The following is a 22,132-nucleotide window of genomic DNA, read 5'->3' on the forward strand; positions in this document are numbered from 1 at the left end:
AACCTTAAATTATCCATAACATAAACCGATTTCCGTTTCTTACATTATAGGGTCTGGTTGTATATGAAATGAAATATTATTCATATGCCAAATCAATGAAGAATAACATAGGAAAAAAAATTCGATTTGGATGATTGAATCTTCTAAGTTATTGAAGAGAAAAAAACAAGAGAAAAAAATTTTATTTGAATTTTATTTCCGAAATTTCATGGAGCAATATCCGTTTATGTTTGTAGCTGGAAATCGAAATATTGTTCTGGGATTTTGTCGTATAGATTGAATGAAGGTTTTTAAAGGTCTTCCCATTTATTTAAAGCTTAAACATATATCGTTTTGTGCTTTGTTTAAACTGTGTGATCAATGCACTCAGTGGTATTTACATGGAACATGTAGCATATGAATAGCTTTTTATGCAATGAAGAAAATCGAGTAAATTGAAGATAATCTTAGTGTGACTTCAGTAACATGTGGCTTTTATAGCACTAGCGCTGCCGCTGGGAACCTATCGAAAATTTGACAATGTATTATGATATAGGGGTTCAAAGTTGTGGAACTAATTTTCTTTTGGTGTCGCGAACCGGTAATACTGGTAAAATAACCGGTTTAGTGTACAACTAAAAACTTGAATATCTCCGTTAAAAAGAAACATTTTCTTATGTGGTTGGTTTTGCTTGAAAGCCTCCTTCATTGCCAACATTTTATGGAATAACATTTTTCTGGGACTAGAAAAGTGTCCTAAATATTTGGGGATCCCAAAAAAGTGACCCAAAAAACCGCTAACTTTGACCTCAATTTCCCTGGCCAAATCGAAACATATTTTATTGATATGGTACTCTTTGGAAAGCTGAGAACTAGCACTTTCAGATCTAGGCGGCCGAGCTTGAGCTTTTCAGAGGGACCATAGATACGAGCCTGGAAACTGAGAGTAGCAAAAGTACATTTTTTTGTGTCAAGTTTCGTACATTCTTTAACCTATAAAGTGGTGCACCCGTTCCCAATCCTAGAAATCACGGATTATGTTTACTTCCATCAAGTTTTTTTGGTTTTCTGCTGGATTTGTGGCTTTTTAGAGGTGAATAGAGGTAAGTTCCAATGATTACATTATTACTGTATGCTCGCCTCGTTCCCGATCCTAGAAATCACGGATTATGTTTATTTCCATCAAGTTTTTTTGGTTTTCTGCTGGATTTGTGGCATTTTTAAGGTGAATAGAGGTAAGATCCTATGATTCCATTATTCCTGGATGCTCCACCCCGTTCCCGATCCTAGAAATCACGAATTACGTTCACTTCCATCTGGTTTTTTTTGGATTTTTGCTGGATTTGTAGTATTTTCGAGGTGGATAGAGGTATTTTCCTATGATTCCATTCTTCTGAATGCTTCATCCCGTTTCAGATACTAGAAATCCGGATTACGTTCACTTCCATAAAGTTTTTTTTGGTTTTCTGCTCGATCTGTTGCATTTTTGAGTTGAACAGCTGTAAGTTGCTATGATTCGTACATTCCCGTGATGGAGTATTCATTCCGAATCAAAGAACTCACGGAGCAATAATGAACAATTGAATCATAGGAACTTACCTCTGTTCACATCAAAAATTCTACAAATCCAGCAGAAATTCTGAAAAAAAACCTGATGGAAGTGGTCGTAATTCCTGATTTCTAGGATCGGTAACGGGGCGGAGCATTCAGGAATAATGGAATCATAGGAACGTACCTCTGTTCACCTCAAAAATACTACAAATCCAGTAAAAATCCATCGGGAACGGGGTGGAGCATCCAGGGATAATGAAATCATAGGAACTTACCTCTATTTACCTCAAAAATGCCACGAATCCAGCAGAAAACCAAAAAAAATTGATAGAAGTAAACATAATCCGTGATTTCTAGGATCGGGAACGAGGCGAGCATTCAGTAATAATGGAATCATAGGAACCTACCTATGTTTACCTCAAAAATGCCAGAAATCCAGGAGAAAACCAAAAAAACTTGATGGAAGTAAACATAATCCGTGATTTCTAGGATCGGGAACGAGGCGAGCATTCAGTAATAATGGAATCATAGGAACTTACCTATGTTTACCTCAAAAATGCCAGAAATCCAGGAGAAAACCAAAAAAACTTGATGGAAGTAAACATAATCCATGATTTCTAGGATCGGGAACGAGGTGGAGCATCCAGGAATAATGGAATCATAGGAACTTACCTCTATTTACCTTTAAAAAACCACAAATCTAGCAGAAAACCAAAAAAACTTGATGGAAGTAAACATAATCCGTGATCTCTAGGATTGGGAACGAGTGGAGCATTCAGTATTGAAAGTAATTGTAGGTTCTACTTACTAGTGGGTATTGTAACACTTTGTCCACATTTTGGGCACACAAAAATCAAAAAGCACCACTTTATAGGTTAAAGAATATACGAAACGTGACACAAAAAAATGTACTTTTCCTACTCTCAGTTTCCAGGCTCGTATCTATGGTTCCTCTGAAAAGCTCAAGCTCGGCCGGCTAGATCTGACAGTGCTAGTTCTCAGCTTTCCAAAGAGCCCCATATCAATAAAATATGTTTCGATTTGGCCAGGGAAATTGAGGTCAACGTTAGCGGCTTTTGTGGGTCACTTTTTTGGGATCCCCAAATGACACTTTTTCAGTCCCAGAAAAAAGTTATTCCATAAAATGTCGGCAATGAATAAGGCTTTCAAGCATAACAAGCCCCATAAAAAATGTTTCTTTTTAACGGAGATATTCAAGTTCTGATTCGGCACAAGCTTTAGGTTTAATGCGTGTAGTCAGAAAAATAGCTATTTCACCGTATCGTTAATTACAAACGAAGTGAAGTTTGAATTTGATAAATTTAAGTAAGGAAAGTAAGACGAAAATGATGTCACACGCATAGAGGTAGACTACCTAGAGGAATTATGACCGAAAATCATTGAAAAATTATATCACACCCACCACTAACACGAAAACGTCAACTTTGCTTTGCTTTTGATATTATGAGTCCCTTTACTCTTGACATTAAGAGTCCCGTGTACTGTCTGTACACGGAGTTGTCACACACACATTCAAATACATGATTTTTCATTTTAATTTGTCAGTTTGTTCTATTGAGAGGGTCACACGTACCTGTCTTGGACAATTGATTTTAGACACATACGTAATTGTGTGTGGCTTGGTTGAATGATCCTAGGTAATTTTGCAAGTTTTCCTAGAAGTTTTCTATAACTACATAGCGCTAGTCACTATTGGTGACTCACCAAACTCCGAAAAATCACACGAGGCATCGAAAGCGTGTTTCGACCAAAATTGTCTTTGTTCTTTGATGCTTAACGAAACTATAACAAAGAGAATTTTGATCGAAACACGTTTTCGATGCATCGTGTGTTTTGAGCTTTACACCACACAACTACGTTTCACTTTGTCATCAGATAATGCACATAACTTTGCACAAGAATGCGGAAATTACGTAAATTTCGAACGAAACAAAATGACGTTCATAGTTTTTGATGTTTTCATTAATTATTTTCAATAACAAAATCGGTTTTGTGTAATTTCAAATCCACGTGCAGAATTGTGTGCATTATTGTGTTAGTGAAACGTGGTTGTGTAGTGTAACCTTAGAGTAATTATACCTAGAGAGGTATTTCGTACGATAAAATGTGGTCCCGACATCAGTTTGTATAAGATTCACATTTCGTACAATTTTACGTAGAGCTTTTCACTAACACATGTAGGCGTTGAAAATTTTGATAGTTGTCAGTTTTGTATTTTCCAAATCGCGTACCACTATTTTGGAATTTTGTTTAAAATCATTCGCAATAATAATAATTATTAATTGAATATGGTGCAAATGTGATTCATTACGGGATGCCAAAGTAAAGACGTCAAGGGCAATGCCTGTTCATTTTTTCGGTAATTTTAAGTGCATAATAAAAAATTGCTCGAGTTGCATCTGTTTGTTGATTCGTAATTTTCCTTCAAATGAGACTTAAATCCGATATTGGCTGGAGAAAATTTTCCAATTAACTGAACAAACAATTGCACAACTAATTTGCTGCATAAAACAATACGGGTCAATTTGTATTTTTTTCGTTGTGTTTGTTGATATCAGTTCATAAATATAGTGGTATGAAAAAGGTTCTCATTTTTTTTAAAGAACTCTTCTAGTAGGCACATTCAAATTTTTTGCGCTAATTTGCCCACCAATTTAGTAGGGAAAAACTCATACTATCAAACATTACGTATTTCATGTCGGGACCACAAATTTTACGTAATTCTGTTCGTCATTTCCTCTCTAGGTATAATTACTCTAAGGGTGTAACTGCTGATTTAGAAAGCAACACCTATAAAAATTTTGTCCAGCTCAGCTGTAGTCGTTGTACGAATGTACTGTACAAATTCGGGACAAGTACATTATGTTAACGTAGCAGTAATATTTACAGTACAGCTGTATCAATGTACAGTTGGGCGAACATTGGTTGTCTCATCGAAAAATAAAAGTTGTACAGAAAATATTATTCAGAGTTCATAAATTTTCATCTTTAAACTATTTAGTACGTTTATTTACGTCAACTTATTTAAAAAAAAAAAAAAACTGCCGTCCGTGCGATTCGAACTCGGGACCTCCGACACTCCAGTCCACCACCTTACCCATGTCCCAACTCAGTACTTGTGTTTGGAAGACATTATGGGAAAGCTATCTTATAACATCGTACGTCTCCACTGTACTGTCTTGCTGAACATTAATGTTCAGTTGATCAGTATTGTGAAATTGAACTTTAAAAGTTCTCGTATTTTAATACTGTTGTGTGGTAATGTAATTTCCAAATGTTCAAGAAGGAAGTTTTTTTTTCTGTAAATTATTTGTTAGGAAATTGTAAGACTTAAGTCTTCTTCTCCTATTCTATAATTCTAAGAATAAATATTTTGAAAGAAAAAGTTAAGTTTCCGGCAGATGGGCTTTTGTCACATGTTATTTAGACACCCAACAGTCTGACAGAAGCTTATTAAAATTAAGGGTAGCAACATAGTCAATTTTACTAATACGTCATTACTGTCTCGCTCAAAAGCGGTTAAAACGCAACTAGTACTACACATGTGTACGTCAAATTTGTTATCCTTTGTTTGCAGACTTCAGTTTTTTCATTTCATGATTTTGTATGTGAATGAAAACTAAAAGTGAGAAATTTTTCTTAGGAAAAGCTGTTTATTCATTTTTTTTAGCAAACTGTTTGAAAATGTGTTAAGAATCGATTGCGTGGATTTACTTAATCAGTGCCTTTTTCTCACAAGCATCGAGGCTGAGTTCTTTCGCCGGCTACATTTATGACAAAATACGTGGAATAACGTGTCCTCCTTAAGTGCTAACTTTCGAACAGAAGAGAAAGATTGATATTTACGAATGTCAAAAAATAGGTTTATAGTGTAACAAAATCATTTACCAAGTCATTTATTAAAAAAATTTCTTGAGCCTTCATTATTCAAATACGTTATTATTCAAAACTTGAATTTCTGAATTTAGTAGGGGGGCATTTCGTCAAAAAAAGTGATTTGCCTTCCTATGGATTTTATAAAAAATGTTTTGATGGGATTATTTTGAGTATTATTAGTAGTCAAAAAAACACTAATTAGAAAAATTCAAGGTCAACAAGGTTTTTTTAACAAACAAAATCTCACCCGCCAATATAAAATCAGCGGTACAATATAAACACTTCATTTCTTCCATTATTTTCAACGGAGATTGTGCATAAAATATAAAATTAATTAAACAACACGACATTTACGTGGAATCATCATCGAAAATTAACACGGTTCCCCTCAACCGAAATAAAGTTTTATTTTTGGGTACCCAAAAAATGAGTGTTGATATGGATGAAGGGACCCCTAAGGACTATAAAACAGGTTTCCTTCACTCCAGGTCTGCTGATCTCCCCATAGTAAAATTTTCAAAATTCGTTTTTTTGAGGCATCTGTGGTAGGTTTTCAATCTTTTTTAGCTTATATTAAGATCCCTGACCTCAGAAACAGCTCAGTGAGTCCGTCAATGAATTTTATGGAAGAGACTTTTTTTTTAAATAATTTATTCGAAGCCGCAACACTATTTTTTTTTTAAATTTCGTCGATTCCGTTCTGCGACTCATAAATCGACTGCAAACCATTGACTAACATCTACAAACAAGTTCGGAATGTGGCTTAAACTAATCTACAGATGTCTAAACTTAAATACAAAGAAAGAAAATTTGCCAAAAAAATGTTTTGTGGTCGTTGCAGTATGTCAAACTTCGCCAATGCTGATTTTTCTTACTTTTTTCTCAAGAAAAGAACCTTCGAAAGTAAATAAAATGTTATCGGAGTGTTTTAAAAGTCGCAATTTGACGTTTGAAGTAAATACAAACGAACACAAACGCTCACACAATTAAATAAATTATATTAAACTTTCCTAAATTGTATTTACTCTTTAGTATGCCGAACTTCGAAACTTAAAATGGAAGGAAATTCGGTAACTTTTATTAAAATTCAAATTAAATATGTTGCTTCGAACCAATAAAACTGAAAAAACCTTGTAAACCTTTGACAAATTTACTTAATTACCTCTAGAGTGTAATATTAGTATACCGGGAAGTAGTCTCACTCCATCTTTTTGATTTTTATGTTAAGCCAAATTCAAATGAGTCCCTTTAATATGTGGTAACTCCAGGAATATTTTACTAACCGTTTTTTGAATAATCCGAGATAATTTCACTCTTTGCTGGATGATTTGAAATTTACATGAAAATGTAATTTCTTTGTTTAATTGATTAAACTTAGAAATGTGATCTTTAGACTCGTATTCTGTTTCTTGTTTTAGTGTCCATGATCCATTCAGCTTATTTAAACACTCCCATAACATTTTATTTACTTTCGAAGGTTCTTTTCTTGGGAAAAAAGTAAAAAAAATCAGCATCGGCGAAGTTTGACATACTGCAACGACCACAAAACATTTTTTTGGCAAATTTTCTTTCTTTGTATTTAAGTTTAGACATCTGTAGATTAGTTTAAGCCACATTCCGAACTTGTTTGTAGATGTTAGTCAATGGTTTGCAGTCGATTTATGAGTCGCAGAACGGAATCGACGAAATTTTAAAAATTAGTGTTGCGGCTATGAATGCATTATTTTTCTCTTCCATAAAATTCATTGACGGACTCACTGAGCTGTTTCTGAGCTCAGGGATCTTAATATAAGCTAAAAAAGATTGAAAACCTACCATAGATGCCTCAAAAAAACGAATTTTGAAAATTTTACTATGGGGAGATCAGCAGACCTGGAGTGAAGGAAACCTGTTTTATAGTCCTTAGGGGTCCCTTCATCCATATCAAGACTCATTTTTTGGGTACCCAAAAATAAAACTTTATTTCGGTTGAGGGGAACCGTGATTAAACTTTCGCGTACTTTGTCAACGTAGGTACTAGATTCGAAAAAACGATTCTTCTTCTTCTTCTACATATACGTCGGTTCTTTATTCGTATGTACAAATGCACGCATGAATGAAGAACCGACGTATAGAAGAAGAAGAAGAATCGTCATTAAGTGCATCTTGTACATACGTTAACAAAGCTCGCGGACGTTCATATTTCGGATTCCACGTAAGTGTCGCGTTATTTAATTAATTTTATATTTTATATACAATCTCTGTTGGCGGTCGAAATTTTGTTTGTTAAAAAAACCTTGTTGATCCGCGACCTAAAAAATTTCTAATTAGTGTTTTTTTGATTACTAATAATAATACTCAAAATAATCCCATCAAAACATTTTCGCTAATAATTTAGGATGGCTAGACACCAAATGCCCCTCTACTAATTACAAATAGTTCCTAAATTGTCTCGAAAGTTCGTGCAGTGTTTAGTCTCATTTAATATTATGGAAGTTTTCACGACCACTACATTCAAACTGGCATTCATTCAGCTATAGTGTACATTGTCCATCTGAATGGTACTTTGAATCTGTCACAAATCATGTACTGCTCTGCTGTACAAATTCGGGACAAGTACATTTGTTAACGTAGCAGTATATTTGTTAACGTTACAGAACAGTAGTACATCTTAGCTGTACATAGTACTGTCATTACGTTCAAAATTCAGCAATTACGTACAATATACAGATATGCTGAAAACTAATGTTCAGCTGTGTAGTAAAAAGAACTGCACGGGTACCATACCCAAATATTTTTTTTATAGGTGAATGTAAAGTCAAAGACAAATTTCTTATCACATATTGTCATATAATGTCAAACTTGCATTTGCTATACCAATTGTCTTTCATTGATTTATTTAGCAGTAAAAATGCAAGTTTCAAATTTTATGTCAATACGAAAACAGCTGTAAACAATAGTTATTTACGTATCGATTGAGTAGGCCGAAAGAGTTACGTATTAAGTTTTGTATGCTTGCTAAGAGGACCGAAAGTAAAGAAATGTCAATTCAAGGGGCGAAAGCGCAAGCTTTCGCCCCGCGAATTGACAGCTTTACTTTCGGTCCTCTTAGCAAGCATACAAAATAATTTTTTCGTTAACTTTATATGGATATAGATCATCTTCTAGTTAGTCTTGATTCACACAGCAACGTAAAGAAAACGAAAAATTTCTTTTGTTTTATGCTATTTTCGCATTGTTTTAAAATGTCAAACTTGCATTTTGCTACCAAGGGTTCGCAGAGTAATTCTTCGTTAAGTTTAACCAGTGAATTTTGAAAAGTCTTCCCATATAAATTATAATATTATATATATCATTATATTATATATTATAATTATAATTACTGTACGCACTCCAATTCTCTTGGATTGATTCATTTCAATAGAGGAAAGTTTTACATTTTAAGACAATGCGACAAGAGCTTGAGAGAAACTTACGTTTCGTTAAATGTACCGTTCATTCATTCATTTATATGAAAGTTTTTTGCAAAGTGGATGACATTTCAAACGTCCTTGAAGATGAACTATCTAAATCAGCAGTAACGTATTTGATGAAAATGTGATTTTTCCCTGCATTTTTCCAGATTCTGTAATCAGTGTAACGCAGTTTTAAATTGTTGTTTTCATCAAAGTAAAGTGCTTTTTGAAAAGTATTCTACAACTACCTTCAGACTTCAGAGGCCTTAAGTTTGAGCAACTCAAATTACAACCTGTGGGATCGTCACCCTTAATTTCGTCTCATGTGAACCAATTAACTATTTCTTTAATCATTTTACAGTTAATTTACGTTGCATAATAATTCATCGCTGTTCGTGTTGTGTTCCTTAGTTCCTTTGAAGACTGCAATGACCGTGATATTTGCCAGTTATTTTATCGATCCTATGCACTATGCTTCAGTCATAATTGGAAGAAAATATTTCAGAATGAATTTGAAAAGAAGTGAGCTGTAAAGAAGTGCCAAGAAAGATGAAAGGAAAATAATAAAAACAAAATGCAACACAAACATTTGAGTTTTGAAACGCTTCCATTTCTCTTCATCCAAACATGTTATCATTGGAAGTCCTTGGAATATATTTTCTTCCATTAATTAAATTACAATTCAGAGTCATATTGCAAATCGCACAAAACCTCTTAACAGAGAGGAAGGAATAACGCAAGTCCTTTACTTACAAAAGCATTGACATCATAGAAAATCCTCTTAACAGTGCAAATGCATGCTCCAAACGTTCTAAAGAGCCCTTTGATGCCGAATTATACAATGGGCTGCACTCGGAACATAAATATATTTGCTTGTACTCTTGTGATTCTATTCAATGAGGAAGTTAGTAGATTTCAGAGATTTAACCTTTTAAGACCGGCTATAATCGTCTGATATTCAGTACAGTTGCACTGACGGTCAAAATTCACCAGATACTGTAAAGCCTGCCTAACTTGATCCATGTTTATGCGAACAGACAAAAAAAGTATAAAAAGAGAGAAATGAAAAGTAAAACTTGCAAAAGTTGACCATACCTGTAACTTGATAGAATGTTACGGTTCCTTGAGTTGGTCAACTTAAGCAGGTTTTACAGTAGTCAACTTAATACAAAAATTTAACAATTTAACAATAAAATAATCTTAGAAATGACAGCATTTTACCTCATCCGTACAATTACGTTAATATTTGCCATCACGTAAATATATTTAAATTATTTACGTTGCGAGCAAAAAACTGCAGTGAGGGATACTTTTTAACAGACGACCGGTAAATTCGGACCGATATTTATACACTGGTGATTGGTGATTTTATGCATTAGATTAGGTCTCAGTATTTTATAGAATACTTCAGAAACCGACTTGATTAGTATATTGTGTTGTACAAGATCGATTTTTATACCACTAGCCCAAAGTTTTACATACGAGCGGAGCGAGGTGCACACTATATTTCTGCAACAATGCGTCGAAATACACAAATATCAAAACAAATCATTTCTACCAAAACAATTTAATTTTTTTTAAATAAATAATTAGTCTACCACCATCAATTAAAACAATCGGGGCGAAGTACATGAACTGCAATCCTCGTTTTAATTCTATTTGTGACCACTGACCACGAAACCTTTCGTATTTCGATACATTGTTGCAGAAAACAAACACTGTCAGATCTGTTTTAGTAGAAGCGATACAAATGCTTTAAAGTTTGTCGATAAGTTAGTGTTGCTCCAGATTATAACACCAGTGAAAATCTCACGTATCGACATTGCTACCAATATCACAATCTGTCATATTGTGTCAATTGCAATTTTTTTTAAACGGCTGGCGCATTACAATATAATCGTTGAATCTTTTACTTCTTTTGTTTAAAGCTAATGTTTGATACAATAGTATCTTGTGCTACAAGTTTGGGAATGTTGAGTTTTTCAGCGCTAGTACAAATTTAATGTGTGTGCTGAAAAAATAGCATTCTAAAACGTGTTTCACACGATGCTTCCTGCAAACCGAGTGTCACAATAGACAAAAAAAATTCAAAAAAATATTTTTCAACAGAAGGGCACTCCATATATAAAACACTGTGATGAAGATTTGAACATTCGAGTACTGTGACCGAATAGTTAATATACGTAGCTTATATATTCGAGGTCAGTGGTTCAAATCCAGTGAAGATTGAAGGATTTATTTTTCCAGGAATATTTCGAATTATTACTACTTTTCAAGTAAAATGACCAAAACAGTGCGGATATAAAAAACCAGTGTGGAAAAATCTTACATGAGTTACAGAATACATCGTGCTGTGTCACTCTGTTGCGGAAAATCTTTTACTTCAATCGTCTGAACATACATTTTACATATTTATTTGAAAATCAATTTACGCACTACTCTTGGGCGCACTACTATACATAAAACATCTACTTCAAGTGGATTTTCGAATTTCGATCACACACCTAGATCTATTTAAGCTCAAATTACCAAAGTGAAAAATGTGTTCGATTTCAGCGAGACATTTAATAAAAAAAAATCCCTCAGCTCAAATTCTTCGCCGAAAAGCTATACTGGTACTCATAATTTCTAAAGTCTATAACAGTTACTTTTTACTATCCGACATATTATAACTATAAAAAAAAACAAATAAAAACAAGAAGAATGCTACCTGTTGATCTATTGTTATGTGTAAAACCAGTTCAACAATTTTGTAAGTACGTAGTAGATACGAAATCATCCAAATTTAGTTGTTCGGTTGTGTATAAATTTTCAATTTATTTTTGTCATTTTCTGTTCAAATATTGGAAGAGTTAGTTTGCCGCATTGTTCGGATACTTTTGTGTTATTATATGGATGCCTATAGAGTTTTGTCTCTTGTAGCGTATTATCGAAAAATTTATTTAACATTTAGATTCTCGACCCATCAATCGGAAATGGAGATTTTGAAATGTGGAGCGCTTTGAATTGGTTTAATTTTCGCGTGTTTCTCCCATTTTTTTTTCGCGAACTATTTGAAGGTTAATTTACAATCATTTACTGTGATATCAAACGTAATTAATGCAATGCGATCAGTACAGTAAATATTGTTTGTTATGGTTAGCGAAAAAGTAGTTTTATTTCGATCATATAACTCGTGACATGCAAACGAATTCGCTCAGTAGTTTTTTATATTTCGTTTTGGTGGGCTGTTACAAGTTTGTCGATCAACGGAAATGCTGAATTCATTTTTGAAATCGAATTTGCTGACACAATTTGTGTCTGTTTTCGATGTGTTATTCGCGCTCATTGTAGTGGCTCCCTTGGTCGTCACCTTTTGGTCGACAACGTGGATGCTCTACGATGCATTTATTTTACCGAGTGATCCAGTCGTTAGTGGTTTTGTTTCGTGGGCATTTGGATTTTTCGGTCAAATGATTTTAATGTTTCACCAAGATGCGATCAAACGGTTTCTCAATTTCGAAAAGCGGAGTTTCCTCAACATTTTCTGCTTGAAACTGTATGCGCTTTTCTTGGGCCATACATTCGTTAGTTTCTGGCGCGGTGTATGGATGTGTGTGGATGCCACGTCTTCAAAAGATCTTGGCGTTGTTTGTTCGAACATTGTTCAAAACATAATAACTCTAATGATCATGAAGGCATTCCGAAACACGCTTGTGCCGCCATTTATTGTTTTGACTGATACACGGGAACAGTACAGTATGAGGACGTTACTTGAAAAGCATGTAAGCGCAAAGTCTTTAACGGTTTTGGTGAACAGAATAAATATTTTTCAAATTTCCATTCGAGAAAGCTGACGGAAGTTTCCGATATTTTTTCGACTGTATGACCACGATGTTTGTTGAAATGCTGGTTGCGTTTATTTGGCATGATTTCTGGTTCATCCATGATTCGAATATTTTCCCGCATGATCTCTTTTATTCGGCATTGTCATCACTAGTAAGTTGAAACTAACAACAATTTACTAACAGTCTTGTTAACTCGAAAGAATAGAGTCAGTCAAAGTATATACCCCTCCACTCCACTGACAAAAAATAGTTGAAAATATCACCTGCAGCATTTAACTTAGCGACATTTTTGTCAATTTTACTTAAAAAGGAATCTGCTATTTCTCCAAGAGGTGATAACAACGTTTATCCATCCAAACATGAATTCGCCATACCATTTTTGAAATCATAGATCATTTTCATTATACGGCACTTGTCAACGTAACCCCACTAAATGTTTCGTCCAGCAGTCCTAAACCTCAATTAATTGACGTTGACTGCGTTCAATTTACTGGTTTTTACATGAAAATCGTTCGTTCTATTCATTCGATATTTTTCGACATGTCTAACAGCTGGGATCGTGTCTGAAAAACTGAAAAAAGTTCTATTTTCTCCCCAACACGACACTGGAGAGAAAGTGTCATGTACTGAACTTTTCTGACTGGAAATGTCATTCCGCATTCTTTTATCATGGACTTTTGAGTTGAGAAAATAAGTTAAATGACAACACAAACATGAAAAAATGTCAGAATCTCATGATATAGAGAGACTCGCCTTCATCTGCTATCGACAACGACAAGAATAAACGATGAGATCTCGCTAGTGTTCTCTTATATAGAAAAGGAATGGTAAGAAAAAAGTGAAGTAATAGATTCACCACAGAATTCTTTACCCAAACGAAGTAACAGATTCAATCGTGCTACTTGCTCTATTCTGAAAGGCTAACTATATCGCCCATTCATTCATTCTATGATTCAAAATGACTTCAAAATTTAAGAAGTGAGATGAACCCAACTTTTATACATAAAAACGCCATAACACTCCATTCGAAATTCCATTGTAGGTCTTTGGCTATTCTTTAGCATTGATTTGCTTCACAATCCAAAGCTGTGTTGGTGCTGTGTGTGAGAAACATGACGATCAAAAAGTTTTCATTTTTGACGTGTTTGCGATGGTTTCTTTACTGTCCGCCATAAATGTGTGGCGTGGGGTCTGGTCTTTCGTGGCATATTTTACAGGTAAAAATTAGAATATTAATGGTAGATCGATCGTTTATCCCGTCTGTTAAATTTTTAGATGGGAACAAAGAGTGGATTCTAATTCTAAACACGCTGGCCTGGGGACTATTAATGATTGTAAATTGTACCTTTTCACTTTCTGCTAAAGATGTCCTGAAAGATGCAGAAAAACCAGGGAAATGTTGCACCGAATTTGAGACACGCTATTTGACGAAAATGTTGTTTAAGAAGACTGATGAAAAATCTGATGTAACTCGCAACATTTCCACACGACTGTAATTCGCGCAATGAATTTGACTAGTCGCCTGCAGGCACAAATTCATGCATAATTAACTATTAAATTACCCTACACAATGTGTAGTACACATTCGTGAATCCTGTATCAGTGAACTTAAACATTTGCTGTGATATTGTAATTATGTAATTCTATGTGAATATAAAGTTGATTGGTTTATCTTCGCTTTGAAGATAAAACAGAAATTGTAATTAAATTATTGATAGATTGATGTTATTGTTGAAATTATATTTAATTAGATAAATAAAATGGAAATATTTAGCGAATCAAAATAGGATTTCCGCGGGGTTTTTCTTTGATGATGTTCGTTAATATATAGACGTGCAGTACTGAACTTAATGGAAGACGATACAGGCGATGATACTTATTTAAGAATCGTAAGAAGGTATATTACCGCACTAGATGTTAGATTGCCAATCCGAAGCCAAGGTTGACAAAACGTCGTGTGCGATTATTATTATTAGGTTATGGTTTATTCGTCGTCATAATTTACAAATTCAAATATTTAAAGTTAAGAAAATAACAAAATCATGCTTAAAGTTATCACAAATTCAAAGACATTAGCCAAGTCACAGCATCGTCATTAAGCTTATTAATGTTTTCTACGTCCCCTCTGTGGGCAATCCAATAATATGTGAGAAATCGTTTGCACTTGTTCACCACACTGGCAGCTGCGGTCATTAATAAAATTCCACTTGAAGAGCTTTTGATTACAGTTACCATGACCCGTTCTCAATCTGTCCAGGTTCACCCATACTTTCCGTGGAAAGTTGAATTTTTGTTATGATTTTGCCGGTCAAAATCAAAGATTGGGCATACCAGAGTCCAACCACATCTGTCTCCATTCGATGCCAGGGTCGAAGCCATTAGTGTGGAATTCTCTGTCGGTGTTTGTCGATGGTCTTCTCGATTTAAGTCGATGGTTGACAACTGTTTGCGATAATGCACACAGCATACGGTTCGTGTTGAATGCAACGTTGTATGAAATGAAGAAAACCGAATAGACCTACCAAAATCGGACGCATTTCCTATTGGACTTTTTTATCTGTGCCTAGAAAGGTATTCGATCCTACAAGCCAGAACCACTTCTAAAAAATTCTTCGAAGCTTGTGTTGCTACTGGAAGGTGATCAAAAACTGAAAACATGCACCTTTCAAATTGAAATTTCTTCAGACACACGAAACGTAAAAGGCTGGAGTTGGGTGTCATAAGAAAGGTAATTTCACGTTCTTTCAGGACAAATAGGATCTTATGAGGGCTTGGAAGCATCTACGATGAGGAGCACTTTAACATTTCAATTTCTCATATTTCATAGTAGATGCTTTCAAGCCCCCATAAGACCCCGTTTGCCCCGAAAGTACATGCAATTACCTATCTAGTGACACCTCACACGACCTTGTACGTAATTTCCAAATGAAAAGTTCCTATCTCATCGTAGATGCGTCTAAACCCCCGAAAGTACATGCCATTACCTATCTAATGGCACCCCACACGACCTTGTACGTTTCGTGTACGTGGAGAAATTTCAGTCTGATGGTAACGGGTTTCGAGAAAGACAATGTTACGGGTCATAATTTGTATTTATTATTACGTCCACAACCCGTATAAGTTTTCTTTAACCCGACTACAATCCAATACTTGCAATTGTAACAAAAAAAAATTACAACCAACTCGAAACACAACGATAAAATAAAACTATAAAAGATAACATCAGAATTTGAACTACAGAAAGGTTGAACTGATCACCTTTTGATGTTGGATAGTTATTTATGCAACTAGTTGCGAAAAGTGGTAGTTTTTGTCACTAGATGTGATGCACCGATTTTTATTGAAAACGAATTGACAAAAATTGAATCTAGGCAGCCGCCAAAATCGAAATATCAAAACAAGGATGGTCAGAAAATTTACTCAGCAAAGTCTTGCAATAATACTATATTGTCTTACTAGGAACAAAAAGACTTGTTTTTCATCACCTCGGTCAAAAACAAACCTTTTTGTTCCGAATGTGACATATTTTTCATTGAGGCTGACGGAAAAGTCACATTCCGAACAAAACATAACAACAAACACTGCGGTATATCTCTCATTCATATTTGCATGATCAATCGACGCAATCTACTTTAATGTCAAATTTCATAACAATTGCACGAAATTTTTAACAATACGCAAAAATTAACATGAGTGGGAACGAAAAGTGATGTCGCGGGAACGAAAAGTGAAAGAGAATGTGAGAGGAAAAGTTGTTGTTTTGGCCGTCTATTCTGGAATTTTTCGGTAGACGTCGTAAGCTTGTCCTAACGATGTGGAGTTTTCGACTAGTACCAAAAAATTCAACTTTTCAGCTCTCGTGACAAAATATACGATTTTTTCAACTAAGTTCAAAAGTTTGCATTTTAGTAGTATACTGTAGAGCAATTTTTTGGGCCCTGAGGGTCATAATGAGATGAAACACAAAAAGAAGGAAATAACGCACAGTTGATTCCATTTTGCTCAGTATCAACTGCAATAATGTGAACGCAAAAAAAAAATTGTGCTAATATGACCATAATACACATACACAATATATTAACCTAACCTAACATGGGTGCTCTGTACGCCGATTCGTATGAACTAGGTAATCAAAAACACTTGAATAGGTGTCTATAGGTCACCTTCACTTCAAAAATTTTTTAATCTTATCTCATCTGCTATCGACAACGACAACAATAATAAAATGCTCTCTTTTACAGCGAAATGATGCAAACATTGAAGTAATAGATTGTGTGTAAAACACTAGTAGAGTCTTCACATGTCACACAAATGAAGTAACAGATTCTGTGACAGATCGATATGTTGTATTAGCAGGCAACTTACTGTAAGTGGGCAGAACCATTTATTCGTTTAAATAAGTTTATTCTTCTAATAGTTTTGTTGCAAAAGAATAGCTGTTTCTGAGAGGTTAATTTGATTAACATAAACGGATCGTGTTTACTGTCTACCTTTAATTATTATTAATAGAAATAGTAAGCGTAGGATGAAAAATCTCGGTTTCCGATATTATATTCCTATTTTCTTATTATCTCCAATTCCGATGAATGCTCTTCACATTGCAACCCAATCTAATCTTTAGTTCGCAACAGATTGGAAAGCCATCTATGTGATACTGTTGTATCAAATTAGTTTAGTTGAATATTCTTTTGGAATTGGGTTACACGATGCCGAGGTGGAAAGATGTTCTAAATGTATGCCATTGCTACAATGTTCGAGTGGCTGGAGTGAAGCACCCTTCTGCTTTGTTTCATATTACATAAATTATGTAATAAGGACATTTTCAACACGTAAAGTTTTCAAATATCATCGAAGTTTATTAACTTTTTAGCATGATGTCATTGAAATGAACATTTCCTTGTATCTTCGAACTGAAAAAACGAAAGAACGCACAGCACAAAAAACGTATTAACCTCCGTACAGTTAGAGGCCGTGAAATTTCAGCATGAATTTACTTCAGCTGTTGTTCAGCTGATTCACACATAATCAAAACTCTACTTGTTCGAAACTGCTGCACGCACCCGCGTGGTAGTGGTAAAACCGTATAAAGACGTATAGTAGTAAACATTCACTTCTCCCACCATATTTTGAATTTGATGTTTAATATGTCATACATTTCAAAATGGCTGCGAGGAGTGAGTGTATAAACCGAAGCAAATTAATACTGAAATTTCACTGCCTCTAACTGTATCAACTTCAAAAAGAATTTCGCATTTTTTTTACTTATCATACTGAAACAAGTATACGAGATGTCGTCGCCTGACACACGAAACATGTTTATAATAAAATTGGGTTTGTCATTAAGTAGCTGTATGCATTTTTTGTATTCGTACATCATTTATCACATATGTGAAAAATGAAGCTTTCCCCGGATGTAAAACTAATGTTGTGATTACCCGGAAAAGTCTTTTGAATCGAAATGAGGCAATTCGGTGGAAAGTCGTTTGTGTAATTTAGTTAACGTATGTCTCATATAGTCGGGATGGGTTGGAAGAATAACAAATTTTTGTGTTCTGTCATTGACAGTTTCTTTGAAAGGGAGCCGGCATAAATTCTGTACCCCTTTCCTAGAGGCGTTATACAAAAAGAAAATGGAATTTTTGTGATGAAACGCTAAACAAACTCTTTCCTCCCCTTCCGAGAGAGATGGATATTCGATCAAAGGTAAATTCGTGCACTTTTTTGGTTAGTTAAAATTTAATCAAAATTGTTACTTATTGGAGTGGAGAGTTAACGAGTAGAAAATACTAACAACGTAAGAGTAAGTGCACTTCACATTATATGTTGACAAAGAATAACCAAGAGAAATAACTCATCATCGAAACTGATACACGTTCCGCAGTATACGGTTTCAGTCATAGGTCTTATCAAGGGTTTTATAGAATGAAATTTACATTTTCAGTGAAAGCTACTGACGTATTATACATAAAGTACGATCTATGTACATGCACACATACCGATTTCTCCCTTGTTTGAAATGATATCATTAAACGAATTTCGATAAAATTCATATTTTCGTTCGAATTTATAAATCATCATCAGTGGAGCGATGCTTTATACGTTCCACGTACATAAATGAAAAACGGCCAAAAATCGTTCAGATACCGAACTGTGTGTGATGTTCATTTTCCATGGGAATTTACCGAATTTTGTCGCATAGTGAAATGTTGAAGCAACAAAAAAAACGGGGAAATATCTCATGATGGAAAAATACAGACCGGCTGCTATATAGGTGGTGTGTGTGTGTATTTGTGTTAGCACAACACAACATTGTGAATATGGAATATCTGTTTCAATTAGTAGAAAAGTAAAGTGGGTGATACCTTCATTCATATTAGTTACATAACAAATAAAACATCCAACAAACTACAATGTAAATCCGTACAGATGTTTATTGTGCCCTCTGGTATATTGCATTTTATTATATGTTCTGTACAATTTGTCGTTGGAGAAGTAGGATGGTTGGTGTTTCCGAAAGAAGTGTAGCTTTTAATTAGGCCAGCACATAATTATGGCCATTGTTTTGAATAGAGTATGGAGATAGAGAGAAGCGTTATTAGAGATGAAAATTTAAAGGTAATGCTGACGTTGTGTGTATTTTTCGAAAATTCGTAAATTCGTATTATTAATTCAATGTGCTCAATGGATGTATTGTATGTGTGTAGTATGTACATGTGGCTGTGTCTTAAAGTCATTTATCATATTTAGTTAAAATATTAAATTAAAGTGTACGAGAGAGCTTTAACGAAGTTATGAGTTTCTCAACCTTCTCAACGTTTCTGCTTTGTTTTTATTTTATTTTTTGTTCTTCTTCCTTTTATGGCATGTATACACACAGTATATGATGCTTCGGCTTCATGTTATTTAATATTCATGAAATTTGTAAATTCCATTTTTGGGACAAAGAATTTTCCAGTATTTAAGTGAGTTTTCGTTTCGACGATGAGAGATTGTTGATAGTATAAGTTGTACGAGTTGTTTCGTACAATATCGAATCCATATTATGTTATTTGGAGGGGTTGAAAGTTCACCATAAAGATTTAATTTACATAAAATCTCTGATATACCTTTATAAATCATGAAGTATTATTAATTTATTTGATTTGTTTTACTTAAGGGGCATAAATACGCCTAATTTCTTGATGAAACTCTCGTCATTGTGGCTCTATATAGCATAGTCTATGTTATTATTTACATTGTGGAACACAATTCCATCTAATAACACTCTCAGTGAGGTGCGGGAAAACAGGAAAGGTAGGAAAGTATGCATTTCAAAGACGTTGAAACACCAGAGAGATGACCAGAATAACGTTTATATAAACAACTATTTACAACAACTGTTACACCTAAAAACGTTACGTGAGAAGCTTTAAAGAAAAAAAAATCGTTGCTTTGCTGATTCCTGGTGCAACAGTTACTGCTCAGCTAAACTACTTTTCGAGACTTCCTGATTGAATTCGTCAGTACCTTTCATTTGATGAATCGCACGTCATATTTGAGCATTTACACTCAAAGATATTACGTATTAAACTAAAGAAAAACAACAAAAAATACGCAGAAGACGCTGCTGTACATATTCTAAGGGCAACAGCTACCGAACCACTGACCTATGTTTCAAATTGGTACAGCTGAATTTTTTTATAAAAATAATTTTAACATTGCAGTACTCAAAAAATGTACGAGATTTTTTTAGGAGGAGCTAAATTTCAAATATTTGCCCCCTCCGATTAAAAAATTACATACATTTTTCGAGTACTGCAATGTGTTTTGAACTGTCAAAGTTATTTTTATAAAAAATTGAGCTGTAAATTATACAACTGACGATGTGACAAAGTACACATCTAATGCCTAAATAGCTATTTTCATAATAAGGTAGTAAATGGGAGTGTTTTGCGCACTAGATGTGCGTCACATCATGTGCGCAAAACACTCCCATTTACTACCGTGTTAGGAACAACGTTTTATCTACTGTAATTTAATAATCACAATTAAAAACTAATTTAAAAAATCGAATTGAAACATCAACACGCCATGACACCGTCAAATATTCATATTCCTCTCAAACAAATCTCAGATCTAGTACACTGTCAAGAATCTGCCAATTTTCAGTAAATGTAAAATTATCGAAATTCGCCGTAAATAAATGAGAAATTATCGAAGTTAGCCGTGCGCAAATGTAATATTATCGAAATTTTTAGTTCATAAATTGACGTTCTGAGAAGTGTCATTACATTATGACATTACATAAGTTAAATAGTATATTACTATACAAGGGAAGGAATTTGATATTTCGTATTCAGATGAGTAAAAGTGTCCGAGGGCTTTAGACCGAGGGACTTTTATTCATCGTGATACGAAACATCAAATTATTTCCCGAGTGTAGTATGACGTTTTCCTTTACGAAGGAGTGAAAGACATTTCCCTAGGGACGGAAAGTCCATTTTCCCTAGTAAAGGAAAAGCATTTATCATCGAGTTGTATACAACATTTTTCGCAATAAAGGCAAAGGGAAGTCCCACTTTTCGTCACTTGTTGCGAAAATTATATTTTCTAACTCGTCTCCTCAATACCTTTCATTTGAGAATTATATACGCTAAAAATCTGTGAAGCGAAACAAAACACTATTCCAAACTTCCTCGCTGTTTTGCAGTTTTGCAGCATAAGGAGTCAAATCATAGCCAGGATTCTTTGTACACTGTTAGGTAAATTTTCTCCAGGATGACTTTCAAAACAGTATGGGTTTATCCTGTTTCCTGGAGAAAATTTGTAGGTTTTACGTTATTTATCTGTGGTGACAACGTAACAGTGTACAAAAAATCCTAGCTGAAATTCAACTCCTTATGAAGAAATTTTTCAAAATGCCCTTTAAATCAAAAGGCCCTTCGGGAATCGCCCGAAACCCTTTAGGGCTAGTCCAGCACTGTAGTTTCGCTTGGTTTTCATAGGTTTTTAGCGGATATCTAAGCGAGTTCCTGCTCAAAATTGATTATCAATACGTCAAATAAAAGATATTAGCAAGAAAAATCATAAAATTGTCGAAAATCGGGTTCATGGACCAGTAGCGACTGGCAAGAAAGCACGCAAAACAGGGCAAAACAGCGAGTTTTGTTTCTCTTTCTGTGCTTCTTTAGTGTTAATCAAAGTCTCGAAAGCAGTTTCGCGGATCAGTAGATGTTGCACCAAGAGTCAGCAAAGCTACGATTTTTTTCTTGAAATCTTCTCGCGTATATCTCTAATTGCAATAAGTAAGTCAACTAGATGTAATAGTTATTCTGGTCACCACTCTGGTGTTTCAACGTCTCTGAACTACACATTTTCCTACGTTTCCTCATTTCCCGCACCTCCCTCAGTACACAAATACACAATTTCAACCAGACAATAACGGATTGTACCTTATGGCAATAT

The 22,132-nt window shown here is 34.5% G+C and overlaps 1 protein-coding gene and 2 long non-coding RNA genes across 3 annotated transcripts; 2 read left to right on the top strand and 1 right to left on the bottom strand.

Moving 5' to 3' along the window:
• Positions 1–133: 133 nt before the first annotated feature.
• On the bottom strand, positions 134–7,729 carry LOC119083491. Its single transcript, XR_005088872.1, has 4 exons — positions 7,719–7,729; positions 4,882–4,887; positions 4,158–4,319; positions 134–143 (listed from the first exon to the last, which is right to left on the bottom strand). It is a non-coding gene; the product is annotated as an uncharacterized LOC119083491 (long non-coding RNA).
• Positions 4,147–20,166, top strand: LOC119083497. Its single transcript, XR_005088877.1, has 3 exons — positions 4,147–4,276; positions 18,033–18,037; positions 20,153–20,166. It is a non-coding gene; the product is annotated as an uncharacterized LOC119083497 (long non-coding RNA).
• On the top strand, positions 12,043–14,406 carry LOC119083486. Its single transcript, XM_037193212.1, has 4 exons — positions 12,043–12,625; positions 12,690–12,839; positions 13,731–13,905; positions 13,964–14,406. Exons 1-4 carry the CDS (start codon positions 12,116–12,118, stop codon positions 14,182–14,184), a joined length of 1,056 nt encoding a protein of 351 aa, XP_037049107.1. The 5' UTR covers positions 12,043–12,115; the 3' UTR covers positions 14,185–14,406.
• Positions 20,167–22,132: the final 1,966 nt, after the last annotated feature.

The sequence above is a fragment of the Bradysia coprophila genome, unplaced genomic scaffold (assembly GCF_014529535.1).
Source record: "Bradysia coprophila strain Holo2 unplaced genomic scaffold, BU_Bcop_v1 contig_687, whole genome shotgun sequence".
Lineage (NCBI taxonomy): Eukaryota > Metazoa > Arthropoda > Insecta > Diptera > Sciaridae > Bradysia > Bradysia coprophila.